Raw genomic sequence first — 27257 nt, 5'->3', positions numbered from 1 at the left:
TTCTAACATTTAGACACACATCACAGCAAATGTTCCTGTCATGTCAGGACTCCTTGGAGAGGCCTGGCCTGGCCTGGCACCGAGCACTGGCCATGGCCTCTGCCTCATTGCCAGGACTCTCCAACATGTGGTCAGTGCCCGCTCCCGCACCCTCCTGTGGCCTCTCCCACAGCTGCTGAGGAAGTCCCTCCCTCCACAGGCCGATGACCCTGCTTCTCCCCTGTGGAAAGTGAGCTGGGCTACAGGCTACTCAGGTTTCACTGAGGACTCAGGTTCCACCCACCAATCACTGCGGGCAAAGTCACTTGACTTGTGCCTCAGTTTGCTAACTGTCCTCACATCCCTGTGCCCAATAGGTGCCTGGGACAGAGTAACTGTCCTATAAAGGCGCTAAAGCTGCACTGGGCTCACATGGGGATGGGCTGTCTGGGCAGTCCCTCTCTACTTTTCCGCTTGTAACAGAGGCCTCCTCACAGGTACACTGGAAGATGGCAGCTGTGGAGGGTTCGGGGTGAGGACAAGATGCTCTGCGATGCAAACAGGCACTTCATACACACACACCACATACCACAATCACATACCACACATAGCACACCGTACCATACACACACTGCATGCCCCAACACCCGCGCCCGGAATCAGCCCAGCCTGTGAAAGGAGCTTTTCCAATCACCCCTACCCCAGCCCCACCAGCCCACCGGTCTCTTTCCTTGGCAGGAGGGGAGTTAACCTAATTACTGGACTGTGGGTCTGCCTAGCACAAGGCTCTCAGCCTGGCTGGGAGAATATTAACACCAGCAGCAGCCCAGGAGGGAGAGAGTAGGGCGGAGAGGAGTTATTTTTAGGCTACGGAGGTGGGGTTTGCAGTGGAGCTGGGCTGGTGACTTAGGGAAAAGGGGCTATACAGAGTGATAGAAGGCTCAGGTCAGGGGACCAGGCAGCCTGGCTGTGGCCTATCCTAAGAGGGACCAGGCCAGCCTGAGGCTCCCAGGAAGGGAGGGAGGAAGCTGAGAGAAAGAAAGAGGGACTTGCCAAGACTTCCTATCAGAGCTGTCTGACTGGGTTGGGTTGCCAGCTGGGGAGAGTGTAAAATGGCTCTAAAATGGGGAGAAGGTTCTGTGTGATCTGACAGCTTCTCCCCCACACCCACAGATAGGACAGACAGATGGACACATGGGGCAGGAGAGCAAAGTGGTACTTCTCTGTCAGGCTTTTGAGAGTAGCTAGGCCGTGGTAGGGACTGTGACTTCCTCCAGGCATGTCAGTCCCTCTGTGAATGGCTGGTCCCCTTCATTCAGACAGCTGACATGGGGTCAACGCCCTTCCCCATTCCTTATGGAGTGCCACCAAGATTCTGCCTCCCAGCAGGGGCCGCAATGGGAACATTCTCTCATCCCCCTTCGGAAGCATATAAGACATCAGGGCATGGTGAGCCAGGAACCCAAGAAATTCAAGGGTATGGTTTCAAGAGACAGAATCAACCCATGTACAGGGAGGGTCTGCACAGCGGTGGAGGGATCTAGGGAGACAGGAGATTCTGAGACACAGCCCTGCACAGGCTGTAGACATCATGCTGAAAGAGGAAAGCTCTGCAGCTAGACTGCTCGAGTTTAAATCCCAGCTCCCTTTACCTGCCGTGTGACCTTGGACAAGTTACTTAACCTCTCTGGGCATCAGTTCTCTTGGCTGTAGAGTGGAGATGTAAGTTGTACCTACCTTAGAGGGCTGCGAGGAGGATTAAAGGGAATATGCCTGCAAAACACCTAGGAGGGGTAAAGTAGTTTCCTGTGGCTGCTGTAACAATTACTACAGATTTTGTGGCTTAAAACAACACAAATTTATTATCTAACAGTTCTAGAGGGCAGAAGTTCTAAAATTAAGGTTTCAGCAGGGCTGCATTCCTTCTGGAGGCTCTAGGGGAGAATCTGTTTCCTTGCCTGCCTTTCTAGAGGCTGCCTGCATTCCTTGGCTCCTGGCCCCTCCCTCCATATTTGATCTTCTAAATGTAGTCTCTCTCTCTCCCTCCCTCTTTCTCTCTCCTGCTTCTATCATCGCATCTCCTGCTCTGATTCTGACTTTCTTGCTCCTCTTTTGTAAGGACCATTGCGATCACATCAGGCCCACCCAGGTAATCCAAGAGAATCTCTTCATCTTAAAGCCTTTAACTTAATCACCTCTACAAAGTCCCTTTGCTGTGGAAGGTAACATAGTCACGGGTTTCAGGAATTAGGAATGTGGACATCTTCGGGGGTCATTGTTTTGTCTTCCACAAGGAGGCTTGGGAAGTAGTGATGTGAGATGTGAGAGCAAAAAAGAGTGCTCACATCCTGGACAGGATATCCTGGGCCCACAGCTGGGGGATGGTTTGGTCAGTAGGTGTTTTCAGGGGCTGCTGGGAAGGTTGGCCCTGTTTTAGGCAAAAGGTGACATCAAGATAAGGTACTAGACACATTGCAACAACTCCCTGGTGCACAGTTCTTTATAGTTTTTAATGGGCTTTTCATGATCTCATAGATGAGAAAACTGAGACTCACCTGGTAGATGATGCTTCATCCGAAGTTACTCAAGTGTAGATGGCAGTCAAGATTTGAATCCAGGACTATTTGACTCCTAGTCTAGGGGGTCTTCACACCAGACTCTAGGAGCCTCTGTACCCACCACAGCTGATAAATGCATGATGGGTTAGAGGCCAAAAAGCTGGGAGAGGGCATGGCCCATTAGAAGTGCACAGGTCACTAGGGCTTGGGGTCCGGCAGTCAGGGCTCCCATCCTGTACTGTCATTCAAACTGTGTGAGCTTGAGCGAGCCACTCTTATACCTGAAAGGGGTGGTAGTAGTGGGTGGTTGCTGCATTAAATGACAAGACCCATGCATTGGCACATCGGTGCTAGCGTATGCTTTGGAAAGATCCTGTCTGATTTTTGATTTCACAAGCAATACTAACTGTGCATTCTGACTGCTATTAGGAGGGATTTCTCACTGTATAATATATACCTATACAAAGTATATTTGTTCACAGCTGTAACAAACCACCACAAACTGAGTGGCTGAAACAAAAGAAATATATTGTGTCCTAGTTCTGGAGGTGAGAAATCTGAGATCAAGGGATCAGCAGAGTTGTTCCCTCTGAAGGCCATCAGGGAAAATCTGCCCAGGCCTCTATCCTGATTCCTGGTGGGTTTGGGGTAATTTTTGGTGGTCCTGGGCTTGCAGGCATATCACTCCATCTTTGCCTTCATCTTCACATGATGTTCTCCCTGGGCATGTCTGTGTCCAAATGTCCTTTTTATATATAAGGACACCAGTCGTTTTGGATTCGGGGCCCACACTACTCCAGGGTGACCTCAACTAATTGCATCTGCAGTGACCCCATATCCAATAAGGTCATATTCTCAGGTACTGGTTAGGACTTTAGCATATGGATTTTTAGGGGCACAATTCAACCGATTACACAAAGTACGTAGAGTAAAAAGCCGAGGGCAACCTGCATACAGCACACACTTCGAAGGCAGCTCCCTTTCCCATTCTAGAAATTCTAGAATACATTGTAGAATATATACTAACTATTCCTTCAAGAACCTTTTCTATGCATTTACTTTAAAACACAAAAAGAGTTTTGCACAGTGTGTGTGTGTGTGTGTGTGTGTGTGTGTGTGTGTGTGTGTGTGTTACCATACATGGAATCTATGTAATATACATTTCTTTTCATTTAACAGGTGTGGAGAGCCTTTTGAGTCAGATCAGTGCTTCGTTTATTAGCTTTGGCCTGGGAGAAGGAGACTGGGTAGGTGAAACCACAGGAAAACTACCCCATATCCCAGCACCTGGACCACCACCGCCCCCCTCTGGCTGAAGCATGGCTGGAGGGTCAGCAACGTGGACACTGTGCTGGGGATGGGGAGCTTGTTCTTTAGGCCTGCTCTCCAGTTCCTTTTGTTGATGGAAGAACATACAAACCCATAGAAAATTTTTATAAGAGTTCATTTGAGCAAAATCTCAGGACATGCCCAGAAGCAAGATCTCAACAGACTGAGAAAATGCTCTGGAGAATGGCAGTTATGCAGGGTTTTTTTTTAATGCATTTAGAATCAAAGGAGAGAAAGTAAGAAAAGTAACATGAAATCTACTGGTGATAGATTAAGAAGGTGGGAGAAAGCAAAGTGGGGATATTTCTAGGATTGGATAAAAAGCAAACTGAAGAGATACTGCTTTTACATTGGTGGATAGTTAACATTCAGCATTTACAGTAAACAGAGATGGTATGTGGCAGCAAGATAACAATGAGTTTTGTGCTTGTGCTCTGATGTCTGTGGTTGCGCCTTCGAGGGGGCTGAAAAAAATTACTCTGACATTTCAAAGGTACTTTATCCTAGATGCATAAGAACAATGGACAGGGCTCACTGAGGGTAAAGACTGACCTTTGCTAAGTAAGCTATAGGCCTGGGACGCGACTACCTGCCATGATCTGCCCAGCTAGGAATTTATGATCAGACTTTCCTGTGTGGTTACTTTCTATCATTGAGCTTATCAGGCTTGCCATGTAGCTCCCTGATAGTCAAGTCTGAAATGTAGTCCCTTTTTCTTTCACAACCTGCAGAAGGGGCCCCACTCTACGATGGTATTAAAATATTTAACAGGAGCACTTTGGCGCTGGCCAATCAGTTTGGAGACGCCAAGCTTTATTCCTTTACCAAGGGGAGGGCCAGGGGGTCCCAGGGGAGGGGCCAGCAGACTGGGGCAGCAGCTGTTGATTAGTTAGTTTAGGTATTTATTTCACAACTAGATCAGCTGTACTGGTGCCAGCCAGTTGAAGATCAACCCACCTGCCCTACTTTTGGCATGTTGTTCTGGGTGACCCTACTCGACTTTATAAGGGAATTTAATTCAGCATCCAGAAGAAGAAGAGGAAAAAAGAACACATTTCTGGTTGGTCAGCTCCCCTGCTTTCAGAAGTTGCCCCCATCAGTGAGTCCACAGGCGCAGGATGGCAGGTAGAGGATGTGGGCCACCTCTTAGAGTGGGTTAACTGAGATCTTTTGGAGATGTGTGGGAAGCACTCCTCTGGAACTAAGAGCTGCAAGTACAGGGAGGCTCCAGGCTCAGTGCCCTTGCAGGGCCTGATGGAGGAGCTACTGCATATGCCCATGTGGCTGCAGGCCTCAGGCCCTGGACCTTACCTGCCTGGCCACCTGAATTTGGCTTAATCCCCACCCCACCCTCCTCCAGTGCTGGAAGTTCTGGCCTGCCTTGCTGTTTACACAGGTAGGAGCCCAAGGTTGACGGAAGTGGGAAGTTATTCTCCATGCTGCTCCGCCAACTCATTTTGTAGGGCATGGCCTTGAGTCTCCTGGGCAAGGCTAATGGGGTGGGGGAGTGTTTTCTTCCCAGACCCGCTCCCCGCGGGACTCCCCTGCACTAATACTGTGTCTTTAGGCCCTGCCTCCAAACCTGGGAGCTGGTTTCCACAGCCCTCCCTGGACTCACTCCCATCTACATTAAACCTGTCTGAAGGTGGCTGCCCCATCTGGGCAAACAGACCAGACAGGACAGGGAGCCAGATTTGGCTCCAGAATGCTAATCCTCACTCTACCACCTGACCTAGACAGTCCCAAAAAGCAGCTTTGCAGCACCAGCTTCTGGCTCCCTCTCCAGGCAATTTGAGAGAACTGCAGCATAAATGCCTCCTCGAGGTCAGGGTCATTCTTGGTTAAGCTGTCCACCCCCTCAGCCCTAGCAGGGAGGACTCGATACTCCACTTTCCTTATAATTAACCAACTTGGCTATGTCTACCTCAGACTTAAAATGGCAGCCTCTTTGCAGGACCAACTTTTGCCACCTAATTACTTTTGTTGTAGGTGCCCCACTGCTTCCACACCAGCCTCCTCTCTGCTTTCTAAAGACTGGGTCTTGCCTTCCCCTGGCAAAGACCTCAGCCAGCTCATTGTGGCCATTAACACCATACACTCCATCCCTGGGGTTTTGTTCCTCGCAGAAGGGGACAGGAGTCATGTGTCAGGAGGTGACCAGAGGAAGGCAGGGATGGCAGCCAGTTCTCAGACTGAAAGGTATATAATTGGAGCTTGAAAGCAAGGGTGCAGTTAATTTAACCCACACTGCTAACTGGCTGATGGACTTCCTGGGTGGTGGAAAGGGGACTGGGCGATTGCTGATTTTTCTCCAGTCCCTGTTCTCTCTCCTGCTCACTGCTCTCTTATTTTGGGCCCTCAGCCCTTCTGCTGCTGAGCGTCCTGAGTGGACATCTTTCCTACTTAGGTGTGGCCTGCAGCACGGGCCTCACCTGGGTTCCACCCAGGCTCCTGAGTCAATCTGCATGTTAACAAGCCCCGTCGTAGGATCGTCGTAGGATCGTGTCACCATCCTGCTCAGCACCTTTGACATCCTCCCTGTGCTCGCTACCCAGAGGATGAGCTCCAAGCTTTCTTTAGCCTGGCATTCAACTCTCCCCTCACCCCCCGCTGAATGGCCTCACTGCTCTCATCATGCACCCTATGCTGCAAGTCAAACACGTTGCCATTCCTCACACACATCCTGAGCCCATTCTGAGCCCAGCCCGCTCCTGCTGCTGCCTGATGGTGCCCAGTCTGCCCTCCCATCCAGCCTACAGGGCCAGTTCAAATGTCGACTCCTCCTCCCCACAGAATATCTAGATGGGATAGTCTTCTCTGATCCTTGCCACTGCCAAGTCATCCAGAAGCAACATCTTCTTGAGTCTTGCAGTACTTTATCTGCACTTTTCTGAGTCTCACGTTCCTGACTTGTAAGCCCTGCAAAGCGAAAGCCTTATATAGTGAAAAGAGCTCTGGGGTAGCCAGTGTCCTGAGTGGCTGACAGCCCCGACTCCCATAGCATAACCTGGAAAAATCTTGAACACTTTAGGTTCTTGGCCCTTCCTCTTGGACTGCAGATTAGAACTTCTGAGGGCCAGAAGCTTGCATGGTATGCATGCTGGGAGGTCTTTATGTGGTAACCACGGGTACATGGTTTGGGCACTGATCATCCTATATCAAGACAACCTGCTGAATCATCTGTACTAGATCTTGCCTGTCAGGGTTGCTGCAAGGATTCCATGAATTAGCAAACACAACCCAAACAGAGCAAGCACAGTGCTTTACATATAGAACCACCAGGAGGAATTATTCTAAAAGCATAGTGATATTCAAGGCCACACTCTACAGTAGTAAAAACCAAAATCACCCAATCACCCGACAGTGGAATACATTTTATAGGAAAATACATCCACATTTATAGTATGAATCACGTGTGGTAGCTATCTCCAACCAAAGAACCAGGCCTCCTGGTATTCCTGCCTTGTGTGGTCGGTCAGTCTCATCCCACCATGCACCTAGGTTTGCCCTGAGACTTAATCATGATGTGGCAGAAGTGATGCTGTGCCAGTTCTGAGCCTAAGCCTTAATGCCAGGCAGCTTTCGCCCTTGTACTTTTGGAAACCCTGAGCCAAGTAAGAAATCTGTCCACCCTGTAGTAGAGGCCCCATGAAGAGTGAGGCTTGAGACCTCACAGAGACCAGCTATCCCCGCAACCCTCAAGCACCAGCCATACCCCTCAGCCATCATCCTGGATGTGCCAGATCAGCCAGGCCCCCATAACTGGAGGCTCGGAACCTTCCAGCAGAGCCTTGTCAACCTGCAAAATTGTGAAACCTAATAAAATGGCTTAAAAGCAACGAAAGTAGGTGTGTTACACAGTAACAGACTAGAACAGGCTTTAAAATGACACGTGAAGCATCATTTCAACATATGAAATATGCAAACTTAAGAGAAATACTATTACCAATAATTATTTCCTGCTTTATTTTTTGGCTACATTTAGGTTTTAAACGATGAACACGTATTACTTGTTTGAGAAAACAATGATCCTATACTCGATTGCAAAATCTGTTTTAGTTTCACTGGGTGTAGCCACCTACCCTTTCACCCTTTGATGGAAGGCCATCACCCGTTGCCAGAAAGTTCTTGCTCAGATATGCAGCGTGGTCTGCACGTCAGAGGCCATGGCTTTTGGGGAGCAGACTGTGCCCAACGCTAAAGAGAATCAGGTCTCCCTTTTATTCCTCACAATTTTCCTAAGCCTGGATAGTACAATAAAGTCCCTTTCAGGCCACTGAGGAAGAAAGACAGGAAGCCACCTTTCCCTGACAGGCAGCATTGTGTCCTCAGCCCAACCATGGAAGCAGATGTTTTGGTTTCTCCTGTACCTGTCCCAGCTGTCCTCTCAACACTGGCAATGGGATGTCATTGTTGCTGAATATCAGGGCTCCACCAGAAGAGGTTAAAATTCAGAGTAGGACAGTTGTCAGCCAAGGCAGCTCCAACACAGAAGACTGTGCTGTTTGCTTAGCTGGAAAAATAGCACACAGGAAGAACCAGGGACAACAAATAGCGACTTATCATCAGTCACTGAGCTATTACTCCTCGCAGGTGAAAGGACACCGAGGAATTGGCCTGAGCAGACTCTTCTTTCAGTTTACACACCTGAGGGATGCAATGGTGCAGAGCAGGTCTGGGAGGAGCAACTACTGATAAATATTTCAGACTTCTTTGAAGCTACAAATGAGATCATCTTGCTTCAGTCTAATATTTAAATAACATCTAGTATTGATTTGTGATGAAAGAAATGCCAGACACTCAAGTCAGCTCTAGTAGGGAAGAAAGCACAATATTTATGGCAGAGACCTTGAAAAAGAAAATCAAAGCCTACTTTTATTGATGCACCAATAGACTGATCCGCAACTAGGAAGGGCTGGTAACATTAATACAATATTCATCGTTAAAGCAAAATGAAATACAAAGAAATCTGAAATGCTTTACAGTGACAGAATGCCTTAATAAGTTAAGGAAATGGACTGCCTGCTAACAGTTTTCTCATTTCATGTTCTTCACAAACTCTTCTCCTTTCTTGATTGAGGCTTTCAGCTCAGGAATGGCATCAGCTATCATCTTCTCTTCAAAAGGGGAAAGTTTGCCAATGCCTAGATTTTTCTCGATGCCCTTTTTCTGAATGAGAGGGGAGGCAGAAAGATTTTACAGTGAAGTTAGTTTCCATGAATGGGTTTGTTATAGAAAACTCAGCTTGTATCATCATTACCTCATTCTAGACTATCTACTCCCGTGGCTTCTGGGCTGTCTGTTAAGAAGCTGCAAATACCTGGACCTTAGGCTTCAGTCACATAGTCCATATGTGGGGATCTGGGCTGTTACTCTGCATATACCCTGGACAATCGCTTCCATGACAACTTTGCTTATCTATAAAATAAGCGCAGTATCTACTTCAAGGGAGGCTGTAAACACACATGGGCAACAGGGCACATCAAGTACTCAACTGGTTGCACTTAATGTTATTCTCCCTGACATAGAGCATACTTTGGGGTTCTAGTCTCTTTCTCAAGTTGGTAAAGGGCTGAAAAGAAATTTAATATCCACTTGAGTCCAATGTAATTAAGTAGGTAAATGTCTGAAACTAGGAAAACAACAGTGCCTGTCACTGCCTCACCTCCCACTGCTGAGCCCTATTTGTGCTGCACCAGCAGCCTCAGCTTCCAGCCCCTCGGAAAGCCCTCCTGACTCGGTTAGCCTTGAGGGCTCCTTTCCTACGGGCCCTGCCACACTCTGCACATCCCTGCGCTGAACTGGTTATTGAATTAATCTGGTTAGTGTCAGTCTCTCCACCAAATGGAGCCCCCGAGGCCTGGGGCCACGTCACACTGCTCTTCGCACATTGGGATGTCTGTGGGAAGGGCCTGTGGGTGGCCCAGCAAGTCACAAAACTGTTTTTTACTGGGCATGAGATGAAGGCCACCACACATCAGCCTGATTTCAGCGGTTGCCCAGCCTAAGAAATAGAAGCCTTGGCTTGATGGTTTGTGAGAGTGAGACCAGGGGTTTCGGCTCACTGAAGACTCATTAGGAGTCAACCAGACCAAAAAACGGCCTGGCTAAAGCCAGCAAGGGAACCAGATGGGCTCCATCCTAGATGCCACAGTTTTAAGGAGACAATCTGTACCACATTCCAAGGAAAATCAGTGACGTGAGGAGCAAGGGACCAGGAATGCCCAAACTGGAAAGTGTGTAGCTGTGCACCATCTCTAGACCTCTTTGGAGAAGGAATTAGGCTTGGCAGGCCCTGAGGTCAGAAGAGGAATTAACAAGCATAAGCTATAGGGGGACAGCCTGCAGGCTGATGAGGGGAAGCCTCTATTTTCAGAGCTGCCCATGTACTACCTTGAGGTAGAACAAGGGTCTCAGGAAACACACCCACGCAGCCAATGATGACTAACTGTCAGACCCATGGGGAATGAAATTCCTGTGCCAGGAGGTTCCAACCCCAGTTTGAGATTCCACCCTTAAAAACCCAAACACATGCCAGGCAGTGAGATGTAGTTATTGCACAACGGAACTCTGAATTATGGAGCAAATGGACAGGACAGAGCTCCTGAGTCTTAACTAGAGAAAACTTTCCTTCCACAGTCAAGAGACCCAACCTCCAGGATACATACTCCAAGCAGCAATGGTGTGGAGAAATAGGGACAGTCCGTTTCTTGGGATTTAACAAAAGAACATTCAACCACTCCTTCCTTTCCGTTGATTGCATCCACAAGGGAAAAGACAAACCGGGCTCCGGCATATGCCATGGACAGGGTGGCAGAGCCTAGGAGGACACAGGAAGGTTAGCCAAGCTAGAACTATAAAATCCAGGTGAGCCTGTCCCGCCAGCTAAATAAAGCATCTGTAAAATCTCTAGCTCTAGTCATGAGAATTTAGGTCAGCATCCCTCAATTCAAAAACTAATGAATGGCATGAATTAGCTCTGCCAACCTCAAACACTGTTCCACCCCACAGAGCAAGCTGAGCTGCCCTGATACTGGGCTATCAAGCGAACATACAGGAAACTTAAAAAAGGTTTGCTCTTTGCCCAGGCCCTTGCAGTCTTCAACTCTGGCATCAGCACCTGACCTGGGGCTGCCTCTGAGAACCTACCTGCTCCAGCTTTAGCCTTGACCACCTCCGTGCCAGCCTCCTGGATCCGCCCAGTAAGCGCTGTCAGCTGGTCCTGGGGAAAGTCCACCTTGGGAGTGCACTGCAAGCCAAGGCCACAGGGATCGTATAAGCAGGTTCTGCCTCCAGTCACCACTCCCAGATCCCGCATTCTCCTCACGCTCCTCACGGCAGGTCCCCCCGCATCACCACATGGGAAACCAAGAGTCTTTCTTTCAAGTCAACTTTGTTGGGAACTGGAATGAGTTTCCCACTCATTTTTTAAAAAAGTTTTAATATTTTGGCTAATTTTAGACTTAGAGAAAAGTTATAAAAACAGTACAAAGATTTCCCTCACCTGGGTTACCCTCATGTTAACATCTTACATAACCACAGGGCAATTATGAAGAGTAGGACATACATATTAATTTATTATTAACTAAACTACAGGCCTTATTCAAATTTCACCAATTTTCCCACTACTGTTCCTTTTCCATTCCTGGTTCCTATTCCTAACCCCACTGGTACAGTTATCTTGCTTTAGTCTATTCTCTAATAGTTCCAGTCTTCTTTTGTCTTTTGTGACACTTGTTAAAAGTACTGTCACTCATTTTGTAGAATGCTCATCAATTTGGATTTGTAAAGTGATTTCTTGTAGTTTATACTTTTTTGGTAAGAAGACCATGAATATTTTGTGTCCTCGTTATACTCAGAGGTTATGAGGTGGATTTGATATCTCATTCTTAGTGTTTATTTTGTTGCTCTTTCTTATTTTCAAACAAAGCAGCTTTGCCTGCTCTGACCAATTCAGGAAGTCATTAATATTTCTACCAGCAGTTTTCACTGTGTGTTGAAGCTGGCTGCGTTGAGCACCTTCTGACCATACTCACTCCACACAGCTGTGAACCCCTCAGACGCGGAAGCCTGACCACAGCTTTCTACAGCACCAGTCAAGAAATCCCCAGACAACTGGGGTGGGGCTGCACCTATAGCAAGAATCCTTTCAAAATGCAACAGATGGGTAGACCGAGGACAGTCTGCCGTGAGTGCCTCAAAGCAGAGCCTCTTTAAGGTGCTCATGAGCTTAAGGCTTCCTGGCAAGGTCACGTACATACCTGAGAGATCAGGGGGATGATGGTCTTCCCAGCATGGCCGCCAATGACAGGGACATTGACTCGAGCTGGATCCAAACCCTAGTCACCAAAGGGTGATTAATTTTTAACAAGCTCTCTGAGTATAAAACAGGTCATATCCAACCAAAGCACTAATACCAGAAAAATCCAAAGAACTCAGAACAAAATAAATCTGAAGAGAGACTGACTCTAGTCGTGCTTAGATCTACCATGGCCCCACCCACGGTCTAATATCTGTTTGAACATGTATAGTGAAGAGTAACTTGTCATTTTATGAGATCGCTATGAAGTTTTTCGTGTACGATGAGTTGATGAAAACTGCCTCCTTGTAGCACCCCCCCACCAAACTGGTCCCCATCAGTCTGATATCTTAGAATCAAAGAATGACAGTCTTCTTTCCCACAGCTAATGTTATTCCCAGGCACAAGCCCAGACTCAGGTGCCCACACTGTGTTACAGAGAACAAGTCAAATACCCTTTCCCTCATTTCAGAGTAAAATTCAAAACAATTCCAGGACACCCAAGGGTGAAAAGTCTGTCAACTCAGACAGTGATTGGGACAGAAAGAACAAAACTGGGAAGTCTCAGAACACCCTGGCTCCTTAGCAGGCTTGCTGAGAGAGGCTGGTTCATTCGTTAAACCAAGGTACAATGCCCTCAAGGATCTGTGAACCAGGTATTTCTTATAACGGTCAAAAGAAGAATCTGGTGGGAGTTATGGGACAGAGGTGAACATCCCCCAATGATGCTGCCTTTCCCAAATGCCACAGCCACTGAAGAGAGCAGCCCTAAGTTAGGAAATCAACCCTGCCCAGGAAGGGAGGCCCAGCTTCAAGGCGGGCAGACACAGTAGGACCAACTGAATGGAGCAGGAGCTCACAAGTTGAAGCACTGTGCTAGTCACCAGGGACACAGGAATAAAGAGAACTCCTGCTTTTGAGGACCTTATTGTCCAACATGAGACAGACACAAAGGGACATTCCAATGCAAAGTGCTAAGATGGCCGCAAAGGATGGCTACTGAAACCAGGGGAGCATTGCAGCCTGGGGAAGGCCTAACTTCATCTGAGAAGGAACAAGAGGACCTCACCAAGGGAAGCATATTCTAGGCAAAAAGAGGAGAAAGAGCAATGGCCTGAGTATAAAGAATGCATATAACAGCAGAGTATGAAATGTAAATGGAGAAAATTTCTCCGAGCCAAGTAGAAACAGAAGGTGGCATAAAAAGGGTCCAGACAGCCAAGAGGGAGGAACCAGACACTGGGAGCTTAAGGGTCAATTCTGATTCTTCAGGAATTTTTCAGAATATCAGACAGCCTGAGGTAAAGGGCTGAAGCTTGACAAGCACTAGCTTCCTGGAAGGGTCAAGAGATCCCCCTTCCTCCACCTCACACAATAAAGCTTCTAGGCTAAGACAGCACTATCTAATAGCACTTTATGGAAGAACACAGCAGCCGTATATGGCTATCGAGCATCTGAAATTTGGCTAGAGCAATGGAGGACATGAATTTCTAATTTTATTTAATTTTATCTAATTCAATAGCCAGTGTAGTTTCAGTACTGCATACAAATAGGGGCCAAGGGGAAATGGAGTGCTTTGAGAGTTGGTAGAACCATGGGAGCCCTAAGAGAATGAGCACTACCGGTCCCAGGAAACTGGGGTATGAGACTCAGGAAGCTGGAACCACCCCTTGCCCCTCAGTTTCAATGTGATCTCCATAAAGCCTTTCCTGACTCAAAGACAATCACACGCTATACACATTGAACTGGTTAGTCAATTAAATTGTCTCTTGAATTAAAGTATCTCTTCACTCCACTCCGCAGAGCTCTCAAGGCCTGGGGCCATGTCTTAGGAATCTCGGTGACCTCCACACTTAGAACTGAGACTGAAGAACATGTTGCAGTATGGATTAAAGTGGGGTATCATCAACACTTCAGAAGAAGACCTGTCTGGTGCATAGGGGAGTAAAATAAAGGTCAATGATCCTGTGTGTGCACTTCTCATTAAGCTGTGTGCATGACAATATTTCTACTTTAGAGGCACTCCTCATCTGAAAAGTCAGAAGAAAGATGGTCTAAAGTTCAAGAAGGATACCAAAGTAAGTGGTTCTGTTGGATCCACAACCAAAAAGATTAGACAGTGAGTTGTGAAAGGGACTCCAGACCTGGGGCTGCTGCCGAACCCACCTCAGGATGAGCCTGGCGGCTCAGTCGAGCAGCCCAAGAAGTAGGCAACTGGCAAGATCAGAACTCTTCCGGGTAAGCTACCACAGATAACCCAAGAAGGGAAGTCAGAACTACGGGCCAGGGACAATTTTGGTATCTTAGGATTTCGGGAATTTCCCCAAATTCGTGTTTGCTGTTTTAACATCCTCTGTCCAATGATTAGCAGACAAATCCTGTCAGTACTAGTTTTTAGAGGCAATGAACTTGCAGAGCATAACTCAGTCCAGCCAGTGAGAAAACCTAGGGAAAGCCTGAACCCTTGATGCACCAGAGAGAAGAGTGAGTGAGCTGAGCCAAGACTGAAGCTGGAGGGTTTAAATCTGCAGGGGCCTGCTGGATTCCTCAAGAAAACTGGGAGCTACTTCACACCAAGAGGGCAAGCTACTCGAAATACTTAAAACCCCCAAGTTACAAGTGACCTGTAAATGCCCCCGTGTCTTCTATGCCCATACATGAGCCAAGGTTGGCCAAAAGACCGAAAGACACGTGATGCAGCTCTTACCTTCAGTTCTGCAACAAAAGTGTTGGCTCTGACAACATCCAGGGTCGTCACTCCAAAGATTTTACTGGGGTTGTATACTCCATGTTTCTTGAAAACTTCTGACGTGATTGGGATGGTGGAGTTGACCTAGTAAATCCAAGAGACAGGTATAACTTACCCTGCATTCTGAGAGCACAGCCATGAATCAAAAGGAAAATCTTCTTGCCAGACTGCTGACAAGTCCTAAGGTGCCAAATTAAAATGCCCTGACAACTCTGTTGATAAGCAAGTGACCCTTCATGATGGAACAGGTCACAGTGGGTGGACTTCCTACTCCACAGGAGTGCTTCTTTCTCCCTCCATACAAAGAAACTCCGCACTGCAGCAGACACTCTTCCCTTTGGTGGCCGTAGTTCAAATATGCACATGACCCTTCAACTATCATTTTAAAAACGTGATGATGGCTCCACAGGGCACCTTTAGCTCCAGCTGGGACTTACACCTAAATAGCCAGTCCTAAACACAACACAGCACAGGGCTAAAAGCTCAGATGACATCAGGTCAAGTCCCAGCTCTGTCACTCCACATGGTAACTCCAGGTGAGCTACTCAAACTCCCTAGGACTTGGTTTCTTTGTCTGTACATGGGGGAGACAACGACCTCATGAGGTTGTGAAGATTAAATAACTGAATATATGGCAAGTGCTTAACACTTTACCTGGTTCAGAGAAACAACATAACAGATACATATTAGGCACTAGTTAGTCACCTCCCTGACAAAAGCAGCAACTGCTTTCTACTTGTGACCAACTAGCCCTGAGGAAGGATGAACAGGCTGCAAAGGCAGGATCCTCTTCTCCGAGGCCACCAGCACAATCTCGGCATTTATCAACAGTCATTTTCCTCAGTCAACATCACTGTCATTGCGCTATCACTCAGATCCTTTTCATACTCAGTGACCAGAATCCAGAATCAACCAGGAGGGAGGAATGAAGAAAGCTGTTAGTAAATGCAACCCAAAGGCCTGCTAGGGCAGGCGTGGGAACCATCACTGTCTTCTCAGAGAGGACACAGCACTCAAGAGTTTCTGAACTGAAGAATAAGCTCCCTGCAAACACCAGCGAGCAGGGCCTGGGGTGGCTGTGTATGAGATATGTGTATAAGTTTGAGGAGAAAGGGAATGATGAGGAATTAGGAATTGCAAACTCTGCATAAAATATAGTAAAAAGAGTTCACAGGCTACCACAATCATGGCTGAAATGAGCCTTAAGAATGGACTTATTTTCCAGGTAGAGAAACCAAGATTCAGAGAGGGGAAGTGACTTGCCCAAAGGAGCAAAGTTAGCTGATGGGTAAACCAGGTTAAAACTCACTTAGTCCATACCGGAAAGAATCCTTAGGAAATAAATTTAAGGACCTCTTATGAGTTCAGCCAACTATTTCAGTATGTTAGTCTGAACATTCTTCCTATAAGCACATTAGCACCCTTCTGCTAATGTGAGCTTTATCACAGTACCAGCAGCTTTACCTGCCAGCAGCACTCACCGGATTTGCAATGACACAGATCATGGCGTCAGGGCAATGTTGAGCACACGCAGCAGTCAAGGTGGCCACAATTGTGGCATTGGTGTTGAACAGGTCATCCCGTGTCATGCCTGAGAATGATCCAATTAGAGATGTTCACAAAGCACAGGATAAATTTCCAAATACGTGCCAAATATCATGTGTTAGTGGTCACAGAAAGTCAAACATGAGATAGGGTCCCTGTTTCAAGTTAATCTATCTCGTAGAGAAAACAGTCCAGTGTGATAAGTGCCAAAATAGAGGTCTGTGGGGGTGGAACACGGGGAGGGGAATCGGGGAGGGTGATATCTGAGGAGGATCATCAAGGATCAGGAAGAATTCCCAAGGCGAAGACAGGTGGAAGAAAAGACATGGGGTGGGGGTGGAGTGCACAGCAGACATGTAGAGGCCCTGATCTTTATCCCACACACAATAAGGAACTTTTGGAATTTTTTTCTGCAGCAGAAAGATCTGACTAGATCCGTTTTTCATGGAAAATCACTTCTTCATCTAACTTGCAGGGAGATGCTAAGCGAGGCTTTCAAACACACACCTGGTTTTCTTGGGACTCCGGCTGGAATAACCACCAAATCACAACCTTTCAGGCATTCGGGCAGCTGCTCAGGTCCGAGGTAGCCTAGGAAAAACACGCATGTGTTTTCTTGCTATTTCCAATCTGGTGGGGCTAGCACATCTGTGGGGACAGGGGCTAGGCAGGACAGCCTCCACCTGCATCCAATGCCAACCAGAGGCCTCAAGAAAGGCTGAAAAGGCCCACCTGTGACGTGATTCATTTCCTTGAGGACAACCACCCTAACAGTTCTGACTGGTAGGAAGGCTCCCTTTTTACTGTTTTTCTCCAGCCTCCATTTGCCCAGGCCCTGGATTCAGAATGGATTACCCTCCAGGTTTCCACAAAGCCAAACCAAGTAGGCTGCTTGTCTTTATCCCACTGGATTTGTTAGCACCTTTAAGTCCTTCTCAGCTCCCAGTTAGAAGAGCTGTTTATTCCACATCACAGTCATCTTAACAAAAGCTCCATCTCAGAGTCAGATCAGAAGGCACAGTGAAGGCCTCAAAAGAAAACCCCTGTGCCGATAAACAAGGACTCTAAGTATTAGTACCTATTTTGTTAGCTCCTATCATCCTAAGGGAAAAAGGTCTATTTTTAAAGACTTCAGGGAAATTTGCTCTAATGACCAAAATCTGCTTTGATTTTGACTTTTTCCCTATTTGCAGGAGCTTTCAGAAACTTAAATATACAACCCAAAAGAAAATGAGCAAATTCGGAGGGACTATGGAAGGCACATAGCAACATATGACTTGAAAGTCAGCCTCCTGAGTTGTTTACATCTTTCTGGACAGCATTTTGGTACTTTAGAGTAAAAGCTTCAAAATATTCATACTCACTAATTTTACTTTTAGGACTCTAAGAAATAAGATATAAAGATGAGGATATTTATCACAGTTTATATATTCACATTTATAGGAAAGGGCCCAATGATCAACAGTATGGGAATAATAAGTGATAAATTATAGTATAACTTAAAAAATAATTTCACCAAGAACTTGGTGACATAGAGAGATATTGCTAAGACGTGAAGGTAAAATAAGCAGGATGTATAATTATATGTTATTTTAAATTATTTCTTGGATTACATACCTACATCTCCCTAATAGGAAGGCAGATTTCCTAAGGTGGCCATACTTTGGAGGAGCTAGCAAAGATAACCTTGAGTAGGCTAGTCTATAGCAAAGGAAGGTGACTCGTGACTGGGAACAGCGTTTCTTACTGTCCTACATCCCCTAGGAGTTTCCTTCTTCCCCATCCTCAATTACTTTACAAAAAGGATAGAATAGGAAGATTAAATTACCTTTGTTTTCCTCAAAGACACTACCATTTAAACTTTTATAGACTCGAGTCCACAAAGGTAATCATTTGTAAAATTTAATTCTAAACTGAACATGGAAACCCCAAGTCTCTGAACATCTAGTTTCATCTAAGAATCTTACTCTAAACTTGGATCCTGGTCTACTGAGAAAAAGAGATGTAAAGGTCTCCGGGGCCAGCATGTGCAGTACCTTTCACATTTGCTCTGGTCTCGATGTGGCTGAGATCCGCCGCCACTCCAGGCGTATGAGCAATATCGTAGAGGGTCAGGCGGCTCACCAAAGGACTGTTCTTCAGGAGAAGTGAAAGGGGCTGCCCAATTCCTCCAGAAGCCCCGAGCACGGCTACCTTAGCATTGTTCTAAAAAGAGGCACAGGAAAATAAAAAATAAAAAAGAGGCACAGAGAAAGGACTCATAAGGATTCAAATTAAAAGGATACCTCCTGCAAAGTACTGTACTGGCCTCATTTACTGCACAGATGCCAAAGGAAGATACTATTGTATTTCTACCAGTGCAAAGGTCCAGTTTCCTTCTGAAGTTTAGAGGTATGCCTCAGGAAAATGGGGGAGAATTCATGTCTATAGAGGTTCTGATAGGGTCAAACTTCAAACACCCTCTGAAAAATGAATAAGCTTTATTTATCAGGCAGCTGGGTTTGCAACACCAGCTTTACCTTCAATTTGAAGTTTTAAAAACTATAAACATTTACTGAGCACCTACCAATGAGCTAGTCATCACACTTGGGACTGCAGGACTAAAGACTCCTGCCAGCTCTGGAGGGGACAAGTAATGAGATGTACAAGGAGCTGAGAGAAAAGAGCTAAGCACTATGTGTAGAGGGTGGTGGTGTGTGACGCGGCGGGGGGCGGGACGGCGGGGCAGTCAACTATCTGAGGTTGAGGGATCAGGGAAGAGTCCATCCAGGCAGCAAAATATAGGCTGGAGCCTGAGGCAGGATTAGGAGGGATGTGTATGTTGAAAAGGCTCCTTCTCTCCCAGGTAAATCAGATCTATAGCCTGAGACCCCTATACCCACCAGTTCTCAAACTTTGGTATGTATCAGAATTGCCTGATGAGCTTTAAAAAAAAAAAAAAAAAGGCTACAGAGGGCCAGGCTCTTTGAAGTAGGATCTGGCTTTGGACTTTGGACAAGTTCCCCAGGTGATTCTGACACTGAGCAAAGTTTGCGAATCACTACTGCTCCATACCACGTGAAGCAGAACAAGCAGCAGTTGGCTCTGGGCATGACAGCTGGGAATAGTTTAAAAAGTGATATGGTTTGGTGGAAGGTCCAAACAGACTAGACTGCCTCATTAACATCTGAAAGGCCACAACTAGAAGCATTTATATCACTTTATTGGTCAACTTACTGGAACTAAAGTCAAAAAACCTAACTTTCAACAACCACTTCAGAGCTTAGCAGATTCAACAATTGGTTGTCATCTAATCTTAATCATTTTTTAAAAAAACAGCTTCACTGAAATGTTATTTCTCAAACCATACAATTCACTCATTTAAAATGTACAATTCGATGGTTTTTAGTAGTACAGAACTGTACAACCATCACCCTATAAAGAAATCTCATACCCATTAGTTTACTTACCATTTCCCCACAACCCCTGGCAATCACTAATCTGCCTCTAGATTCGCCTTTGCCTATTCTAGATATTCTACACATGAATGGTTTCATACAACATGTGGCCTTTTGTGCTGGCTTTTAGTATGTTTTTGAGGTTCATGCATGTTGTAGCAGGTACCAGTACCCTATTTATTTTTATAGCTGAATAATATTCATTGTATGGATGTACCACATTTTGTTTAGTCATTCACCAGTTGATGGACAATTAGGTTGTTTCTACCTTTGGCTATTATGAATAGTGCTGCTAGGAATACGCATGTACAAGTTTTTGTGTAGACATGTTTTTAATTCTCTTGGGTATATACTGAGGAGTGGAACTGATGAGTCGTGGCAACTCCATGTTTAACCTTTTGAGAAACGGCCAGACTGTTTCCCAAAGTGGATGATATTCAATGCTCACTATAATTCAACAGGCACCAACCTCCTACCTGCCACATGCCAGACTGACTTGCCAACATCAATAAGACCTGCAAACTCAAAGATATGCAAATCGATTGAACAGCACATTATTTGTGTAAGTGCCACAGAGGCAGACAGATGCTGGCGGAAGGAGACATGGAGGATGGCCCATTAAGGGGAAGCAGTCACAACAGTTCTTTATGGCTCAAGCACTGTTGAATACATGTGGAAGAATGAAGGTAGAGCTAAGCACAGCATATCTGGTCCTTTAGGCAATGGGGAAACATTGAAGGGCCTCAAAAGTTGAAAAGTATATAATCAGATGTGTTTTAAATAAAAGGCAGAGTGGAAGATGGATTGGAAATATGTAAGAATGGAGGTAGGAAGACTACTGTAACAGTCTAAACATGATTGAAGGGTGGGATAAAGGCAGCAGCCAGGATGGGTAGGTTATGAACGATTTGAGGAATAGTAGCAATAGATTTAAGTCACCCTCTCCCCTTCTTCATTCATCCAAATGGTGGGCAGAGGGAGGAATCTAGGATGACAACTCTCTGGCTTGAGCAGACAGCATTACCTTTAAGCAACAGAGGGAACTGAGGAGGGTAAGGGGTTTGGGAATAAGAATAATGAATTGTTCTGCATGTTGAGTTTGAGCCATTTGAAACATCCAGATACACACGTGCCTAGCAGGTCCCTGGACAAAGGGCTTCATCTGGAGGTCATAGTGTCTATACTGGGGTTAATGGAAGCCAGGGTCAAGATACAAAAGGGAACAGAGTGAGAAGAGCACTAGGGACAGAACTTTATGAACACCAGCATTTAAGGGGTGGAAGAGGAGTCTGTTAAGGATGATGAACTGACACTTAAGGCCACCCCCACCCCAGACATTTTTAACCAGTTCGATGACTGCTTCTTGGTGACCCTTTCTATGAAGGGCAGAATTTATTATACAGCAATACCTTACTTGAAACTCAAGTCACCCAACAACCTAATTTACTGGCACTGCTGGAAACAAAATTGTAACAGCTGGCCATTTATCAGGGTCTGCTTTGTGGCAAGCACTGAGCTTAGTCTTTCTTCATTTAATTCTTACAACTCTATTAACATCAACATACCTATTTTATAGATGAGGAACTAAAGCATTGAGATTGTAATACACCTCTGGCTCACAAAGAGAGCAAGTGATAAAGCTGAGATACAAGCCAAAAATAGGTGATTTGAATCCTGAATGAGTTTTTAAGATAAAAGTCTTAGAGAAAAGAGAACTATTCCAAGTCCCGCCCTAGAGTCCACTCCCATTACACAAAAGGCATTCTTCCCCTGTAGGTCTCACTCAAGGCCTAACCAAAATTCCAGCCAATCGCAGTGATGTCGTTTTTAATCTAAACTCACATGAGAAGGGGAGCCTATTTTCTGCAGGTAGGCAGGCAGGTGCCAGGAGAAGTTAGGTGACAAAATGAAAAATAGCGGACACAAGAACTCAAAGCACTGTGTGCAGCCATTTATTGAGTCCTTACACAATCGCTGTACATTGTATTCTATAGCAACTGATGCTAGTAATAATGGGCTTGTTATCAAAAACAAAAAACAAACCGACAAACCCCAAACCAAAACAACCCCAAAGAGTGCAATCTGCTTAAGAAATGAAAACTCTAAAAACATATATGACTAAAATTTGAAAAAAAGAAATTTTAAGTTGGTGCTTTAAAGGCAACACCTGACATCACAGAAAACTAGCCAGAACAAACCAGAACCTGAGGTAGGGCAATCTTACCCACTTCCAGATCTTCAATTATCATTCCCACATCTTGTCCCTAATCCTAGGGATTCCCAAATTCCAACTCCATATTCCCAGTTGTTAGGCATTCCACTGGTCCCACAAACCCAATTGTCTAAATAAATTTATCTTATCTCTCCCATCCCTTTTCCCAAATGGTACCTTTGTTCTCCCAAATTCAAACCTTTGGAATCATCTTCTTTTCTTAATAGCGACACTCAGTTAGGACATGAAGGACATGGCATCTCAAACATCTTCCCATTATCTAACTTAGGTTTTCAGCATCACCTCCAAACTATTCTTCTTAAGATTCAAAGTTTTAATCATTTCCTTGCTCTAAAAGCTTCTGAAGTTCCTCATGACCAGATTACTCAGCCTGGCTTCCAAGACTGACCAAGGTTCTCACATGGGGAGAACAAGACAATTCTACTGGGGTGCAGGATAAAAATATCAATGTTTTAGTATTATCTAAGATTAAATTCCACTAATAGACTGACCTAATGCCCTCACTGGGGTCCTTACGTCAATCAGTCTCATATGATACACAAGATGAACACAAAATAGTGGGAGGAAAGAGAGGATGATGTTACTCATTCCGTTGCTTTCAGTGTGCTAAGGTAATATTATTGTTTGCGCATTACAAAATTTCATCAACTTAGTTAATATTTATAAACACAATCCTTAAGTGGTGGAAGCCTTACAATGAGGTGAGAATCTTTAGTGTGGCAGAGGTAAGCTCATGATCTCTTTGTATAAAAGCTGTCTTCAAACTCACAGACCTTTTCCAGGTTGAGGAATGGTTGTCAACAGTACACTGCTTAGCAATTGTTTTGAAAATGGATAGAATAACACTTTCTTCATTTATACGTTTGCTTGTTAAGTCTATTACAGTTTGTTTTTAAACTTCTACTTTTTGCAACGGCTATGCCACCCCGAACACGCCTGATCTCGTCTGATCTCGGAAGCTAAGCAGGGTTGGGCCTGGTTAGTACTTGGATGGGAGACCACCTAGGAAGACAGGATGCTGTAGGTGTTAAAATAAATAAATACTAAATTTCTACTTTTTGTTATAACATATATATTAATATATTAGTATATATCTGTAGAAATAGAGGTTGCATGCGTAACACATTTTTATTGTTAAGGATACAGGATCCAGTCTCTAAACCAATGTACCATTTGGTTCAAGCTCTGACCTACTTCCTCCTCAACATTTCTACCTGTTATGTGCAATAGGCATTTTAAGCTCAACATATCTAAAACTGAGCTCCTGATATTCTCCGCCTGCCCAAACCTGCTCTTTTCTAGCAGTCTCTTCCTATCTCAGCAAACTCCAAAGCCCAAAGCCTTGGTGTCCTCCATGCTCCTCTTATATCTCAATAACCATCATCAAATCATGTCAGCAAATTCCACCGTCTTACCTTCAATCAGTTCCCTTCCCCCACTCAGCATCACTCTTCATCATCTACATGCCCTAATTTACTCATTTTTGGGTGATCTCAAGTGCTACTTTCACTCATCTTGGTATCCCCTGCAACACCCAGCCCAGTTCTTGGCAAGCATGGATACTCAATTTAGTTATTTGTATATTAATTTTTTGAGTGAATTAAATGCACAGGAAAGTGATCTGAAGGACTGAAGCTAAATAAGAAATTTGGAATCTTCTTTAATAATCACCTCCCTTTTGTGTGTGGCACTGTAAGCATGTTCTCTAATTTTGGTTGTATTAGAATCACCTGGGGCACTTTGTAAAAATACAGAGGCCCAAGCTCTACTCTACTTCAATGAGCCTGGGCCACTGTCCTTTATTAGCTTTTAGGTGATTCTCAAGACACACCAGAGTTTGAGAACCACTGTCCTAGAAGAAACAGCTAAAAACAGTTTAGGCTTCAGTAGTCCCAGGCCCAGTAATGCACCGTTACAACACCTGGGGGGCAGGCCCAGCCCACCCACAGCATGAAGTATCTTTTAACAAGATCCTTAAGCAGCAGCAGTCGTCAGATTCTTAAAGAGAAAGCTTAGTGATCCAAAAGCCATAGACAGCGGTCAGGAGAGCTGAATTCTAAGTCTCTGACCAAATAACTGTGTAACCTTGAACCAGTTCTCTACCCTCGGTACTACGCCTGCCCGCCTGCCCGCCTGCCTGCACTATGGAGTTAATAATTACACATTATTTGTACGGATGCTGCAAGAAGAACGAAAGTAGTCAAAGTACTATGGGAACTTGCATAAAAACATAAATTACTTTCGGCCCTAGAGCCCTGGCTTCTCAACCTTGAAGGACTGGAGGCCAAGAGCAGGCCCCCTCTGGTAGACCCGGGGAGAAAAGCTAGGGGGCTCGGAGAACCGCACCAGTTCTGGAGCTGGGCTACCTCCCCGTCTGTCTTTCCAGGCTTTCACTCCCGCCCCTCCCGCTCAGTATCAGGGCCGGTCCAGGGAGTCATAGCCGCCAACCAGTACCGGGCGGCCCTGCTGTTCAGACCGGCCCCCAGGTTAGGGCCGCTCGCAAGTCAGAAACGCACGCGGCCCAGGCTGGGGGCCTCAGCCTGCACCCAGCCCCTCGTAGGGCCTACCTGGGCCGAGGTGCTGAAGCTGCGGCGGAGAGCGGCGCCGGAAGGCCGGGCAAGGGCTGAGAGCATGGCTGCGGCGGGCGGGGCGCGGACCAGCAAGCGAAGGACCTGGCGGCGAGTAAGTGACTCCTACGACCTCCACACTGCACAGGGATTCTTGGCTGCACTTCCCCTGGCCTCGCGAGAGCGGCTCGGCTTCCGGCCCCATCTCAGTCTCAGATATCGCGGCATCGCGGGCACTTCCGGACTGTCGTGGAGGAAGGAGGAGGGTCGCTTCCCGCTCGGTGGAAACGCGATCTGGGGTTAGGTCCTACCGCGCGTCGAGTTCTGTGCGGCGGGTTGGGGAGACGTGCTCGGATTGGGAAGGAGTGTCAGCACCTGAGAGGTGGAAGAGCCTTAGAGGAGCTATTTTCCAGGTGGGGTCCCAGACCAAGACTCTGACAAGGAAACCGGCCAAGGTCGCGCAGCTGTACGGGCGGACTGGGTGCGGTCCGAGCCTCCGACCTCAGCGAAACTCACTTCCCTTGCCCCTAGAGGCAGGAAGGGGCTCCGAGCTCCGGAAAGCCCTGGAAAGGAAAGGGAGGCCGAGAGGAGGGATCGAGAGTCCCAGGGGTTGGGGGCTCCTCTAATCTGTCACTCCTGTGCACTCCCCTGTTCACAAGCAAGTACCACCCACCCTCCTGTGCTGTTGTCTCTCAAGGGGCACAGGACCTTCCGTTATGGTTTAAAAGCTTTAGAGAGACACCACTACTGAGAATTGCTGACACTGAGCTCTGAGCACTAGGCCCTTTTCCACGAACTTTACAGGACAGCAGTACTGTGTTACAGAGGAGGAAACATCTAAGTAACTTGTGTAGTCACCCAGCCCCTACCCCTCAGGTCTGTTCAGCAATGCTGTGAACACCGCCCCATTATTTCTTCTTTAGGGATGAAGAAACTGGCCGAGGTTAAGGGGTTTTATTTGAAAGTTACCCAGACGCAATTATCACTAGAGTTGGTAATCTAAATGTATAAATTAAACTTTATTCACCCTCCCTCCTCCCAATATTTTCTGGGCATTCAGAGAATCCTTGCCCTCAAAAATTCCGGTCAAGTAGGGCAGAAAGAAGATGTGCTGTTGTCTAGAGAGAGGAATACACAAACCCAGTGGGGGAGCAGGGAGGATCTATGACTAAGCTTGCCTGGAAACAGTGGTTAGGAAAGCAAGGGTGAAGAGAACAGTTACCATGAGTGGCAAAGACAAGGGAATGCAAGGTGACTGGCTTACTATTTCCTCCCTTCCTTCCACTTGTTATTGTGCTACTAAGACGTGCCAACCCAGTCTTGGAGCTGGGTGTTCAACTGGGTGTAAGTAAAATCCACAAAATTTTTGCCTTCAAGATGCTCAGTCTAGTAGGAGAGAGGTAAATTGCAAGCAGCATAATGTGGGCAACTCTAGGGAGATTATCAGGTGCTGTGGGAACACATAGGAGGTGCATCTAACCCAGCTTTGGGGTGTGGGTGGGGGCTGTATGAGAGAGAACCCGGGGAGGATGAAACATCTAAGCTGGGAGACACGCAGACAGAGTAAAACTTACTCAGTGGGATCATTCAACTCCAGAGGGAGAGAAGATGAGATCCTTGCCTGGGCATCGGAATTCTTAAAGGAGGGATGCTAGGAGCTGGGCCTTTAATAATGGAAAGTATTTAGATGAGGAAGAAGGAGAAAAGCCCAAAGGAAAAACCTGGAGGTAGGAAAGCCTAAATTCAGGAAACAGTGGATAAATAATTTCTGATGGAATGGGACATGAGGTTGAACAGTATCTTTTATCTTATCACTGACTGTGTTCTCTGGTTAATGATTTACCCCTCTCTTACCACTAGAACTTGGAGTCAGGTATGCCTTTCACCTCTGTCTTTATTGTCCAGCACTAACCAGGCTGAAAGTGGGCCTCTGAATCTGGGGAGAGTTGAATAGATTTAGATAAGATTGGAAAATGCAGGTTGGAAAAACCAGATTATGCAGGACCTATGGCTGAGAAATTTTTGTGTTATTTCTTGGGAAGCAAGTGTGTTTAGCAAAGGCTTTTATGTCCTCACCAGAACAGTATTTGAAGATTAGACGGACCTGGGCATGCTAAGGATTCCAAAGGAAAAATGTAAGGGGTGGGGCAGAGAGATTTTTTTAGGTTATCTTATGAAATGATAAAGATCTGTGTGATGGTGGTCATAGAAATGGAGAGGGTGAGGCCAAAGAGGGAGCGATCTTAAGGGAAGAATTAATAGTTAATGCCCATCTAGGTTTAAGAAATAAATGAAAGGGATGTGGAAAATCAGTCTGAGAGAAGTATATATGTACAAAAACAGGGAATTCAGGGGATGTGTGGAAGGAGAGGTGGCTGGAGAAAAAAAAATCAGCTCCATTTTAGATTGGCTGAATTATAAGTGATGGTGAGTTGTCCACATAGAAATATCAGTGGACAGATGGGGAGTTACTTCCAAGAAATATGGAATTGAAACTCTGGAAAGAGGCCAGGGCTAAAGTCATATTCCCTCCCCATCCCTGCCAAGGTAGCCCTGTCAGC

General features: G+C 46.0%; 2 protein-coding genes and 1 pseudogene across 8 annotated transcripts in view; 2 read left to right on the top strand and 1 right to left on the bottom strand.

Moving 5' to 3' along the window:
* Nucleotides 1-8700: 8700 nt before the first annotated feature.
* On the bottom strand, nt 8701-24887 carry MDH2 (malate dehydrogenase 2). The gene is made up of 9 exons (XM_039849331.1): nt 24697-24887; nt 18496-18664; nt 16967-17050; nt 16396-16505; nt 14873-14998; nt 12128-12205; nt 11016-11115; nt 10535-10686; nt 8701-9035 (listed from the first exon to the last, which is right to left on the bottom strand). Exons 1-9 carry the CDS (start codon nt 24760-24762, stop codon nt 8904-8906), a joined length of 1017 nt encoding a protein of 338 aa, XP_039705265.1. The 5' UTR covers nt 24763-24887; the 3' UTR covers nt 8701-8903.
* On the top strand, nt 23038-23156 carry LOC120591905 (uncharacterized; annotated as a pseudogene).
* A 35-nt stretch (nt 24888-24922) lies between the features above and the next one.
* The window catches only part of STYXL1 (serine/threonine/tyrosine interacting like 1), a 52041-nt gene continuing 49706 nt past the window's right edge, over nt 24923-27257 (top strand). For 4 of the 7 annotated variants that reach the window (XM_039849337.1, XM_039849332.1, XM_039849339.1 and 1 more), the window contains exon 1: nt 24940-25109. The gene's annotated coding sequence lies outside the window, so the exon portion shown is untranslated. Of the gene's footprint in view, nt 26041-27257 lie in introns of all 7 variants that reach the window. The other 3 variants (XM_039849338.1, XM_039849333.1, XM_039849335.1) reach the window with 2 other exon arrangements.

The sequence above is a fragment of the Pteropus medius genome, unplaced genomic scaffold (assembly GCF_902729225.1).
Source record: "Pteropus medius unplaced genomic scaffold, Ma_sr-lr_union100, whole genome shotgun sequence".
Lineage (NCBI taxonomy): Eukaryota > Metazoa > Chordata > Mammalia > Chiroptera > Pteropodidae > Pteropus > Pteropus medius.
The sequence above is the reverse complement of the archived record's forward strand: the minus strand, read 5'-3'. Positions and strand labels throughout refer to the sequence as shown.

Excerpts from the sequence above, each read along its gene's own strand:
- MDH2 (XM_039849331.1), bottom strand. The coding sequence starts at position 24,762 with ATGCTCTCAGCCCTTGCCCGGCCTTCCGGCGCCGCTCTCCGCCGCAGC. Across the intron at positions 14,999-16,395 it reads TCTGTGTCATTGCAAATCCG|GTCAACTCCACCATCCCAAT; the intron begins GTGAGTGCTGCT and ends TGGATTTACTAG. Across the intron at positions 10,687-11,015 it reads CAAGGCTAAAGCTGGAGCAG|GCTCTGCCACCCTGTCCATG; the intron begins GTAGGTTCTCAG and ends GTGTCCTCCTAG.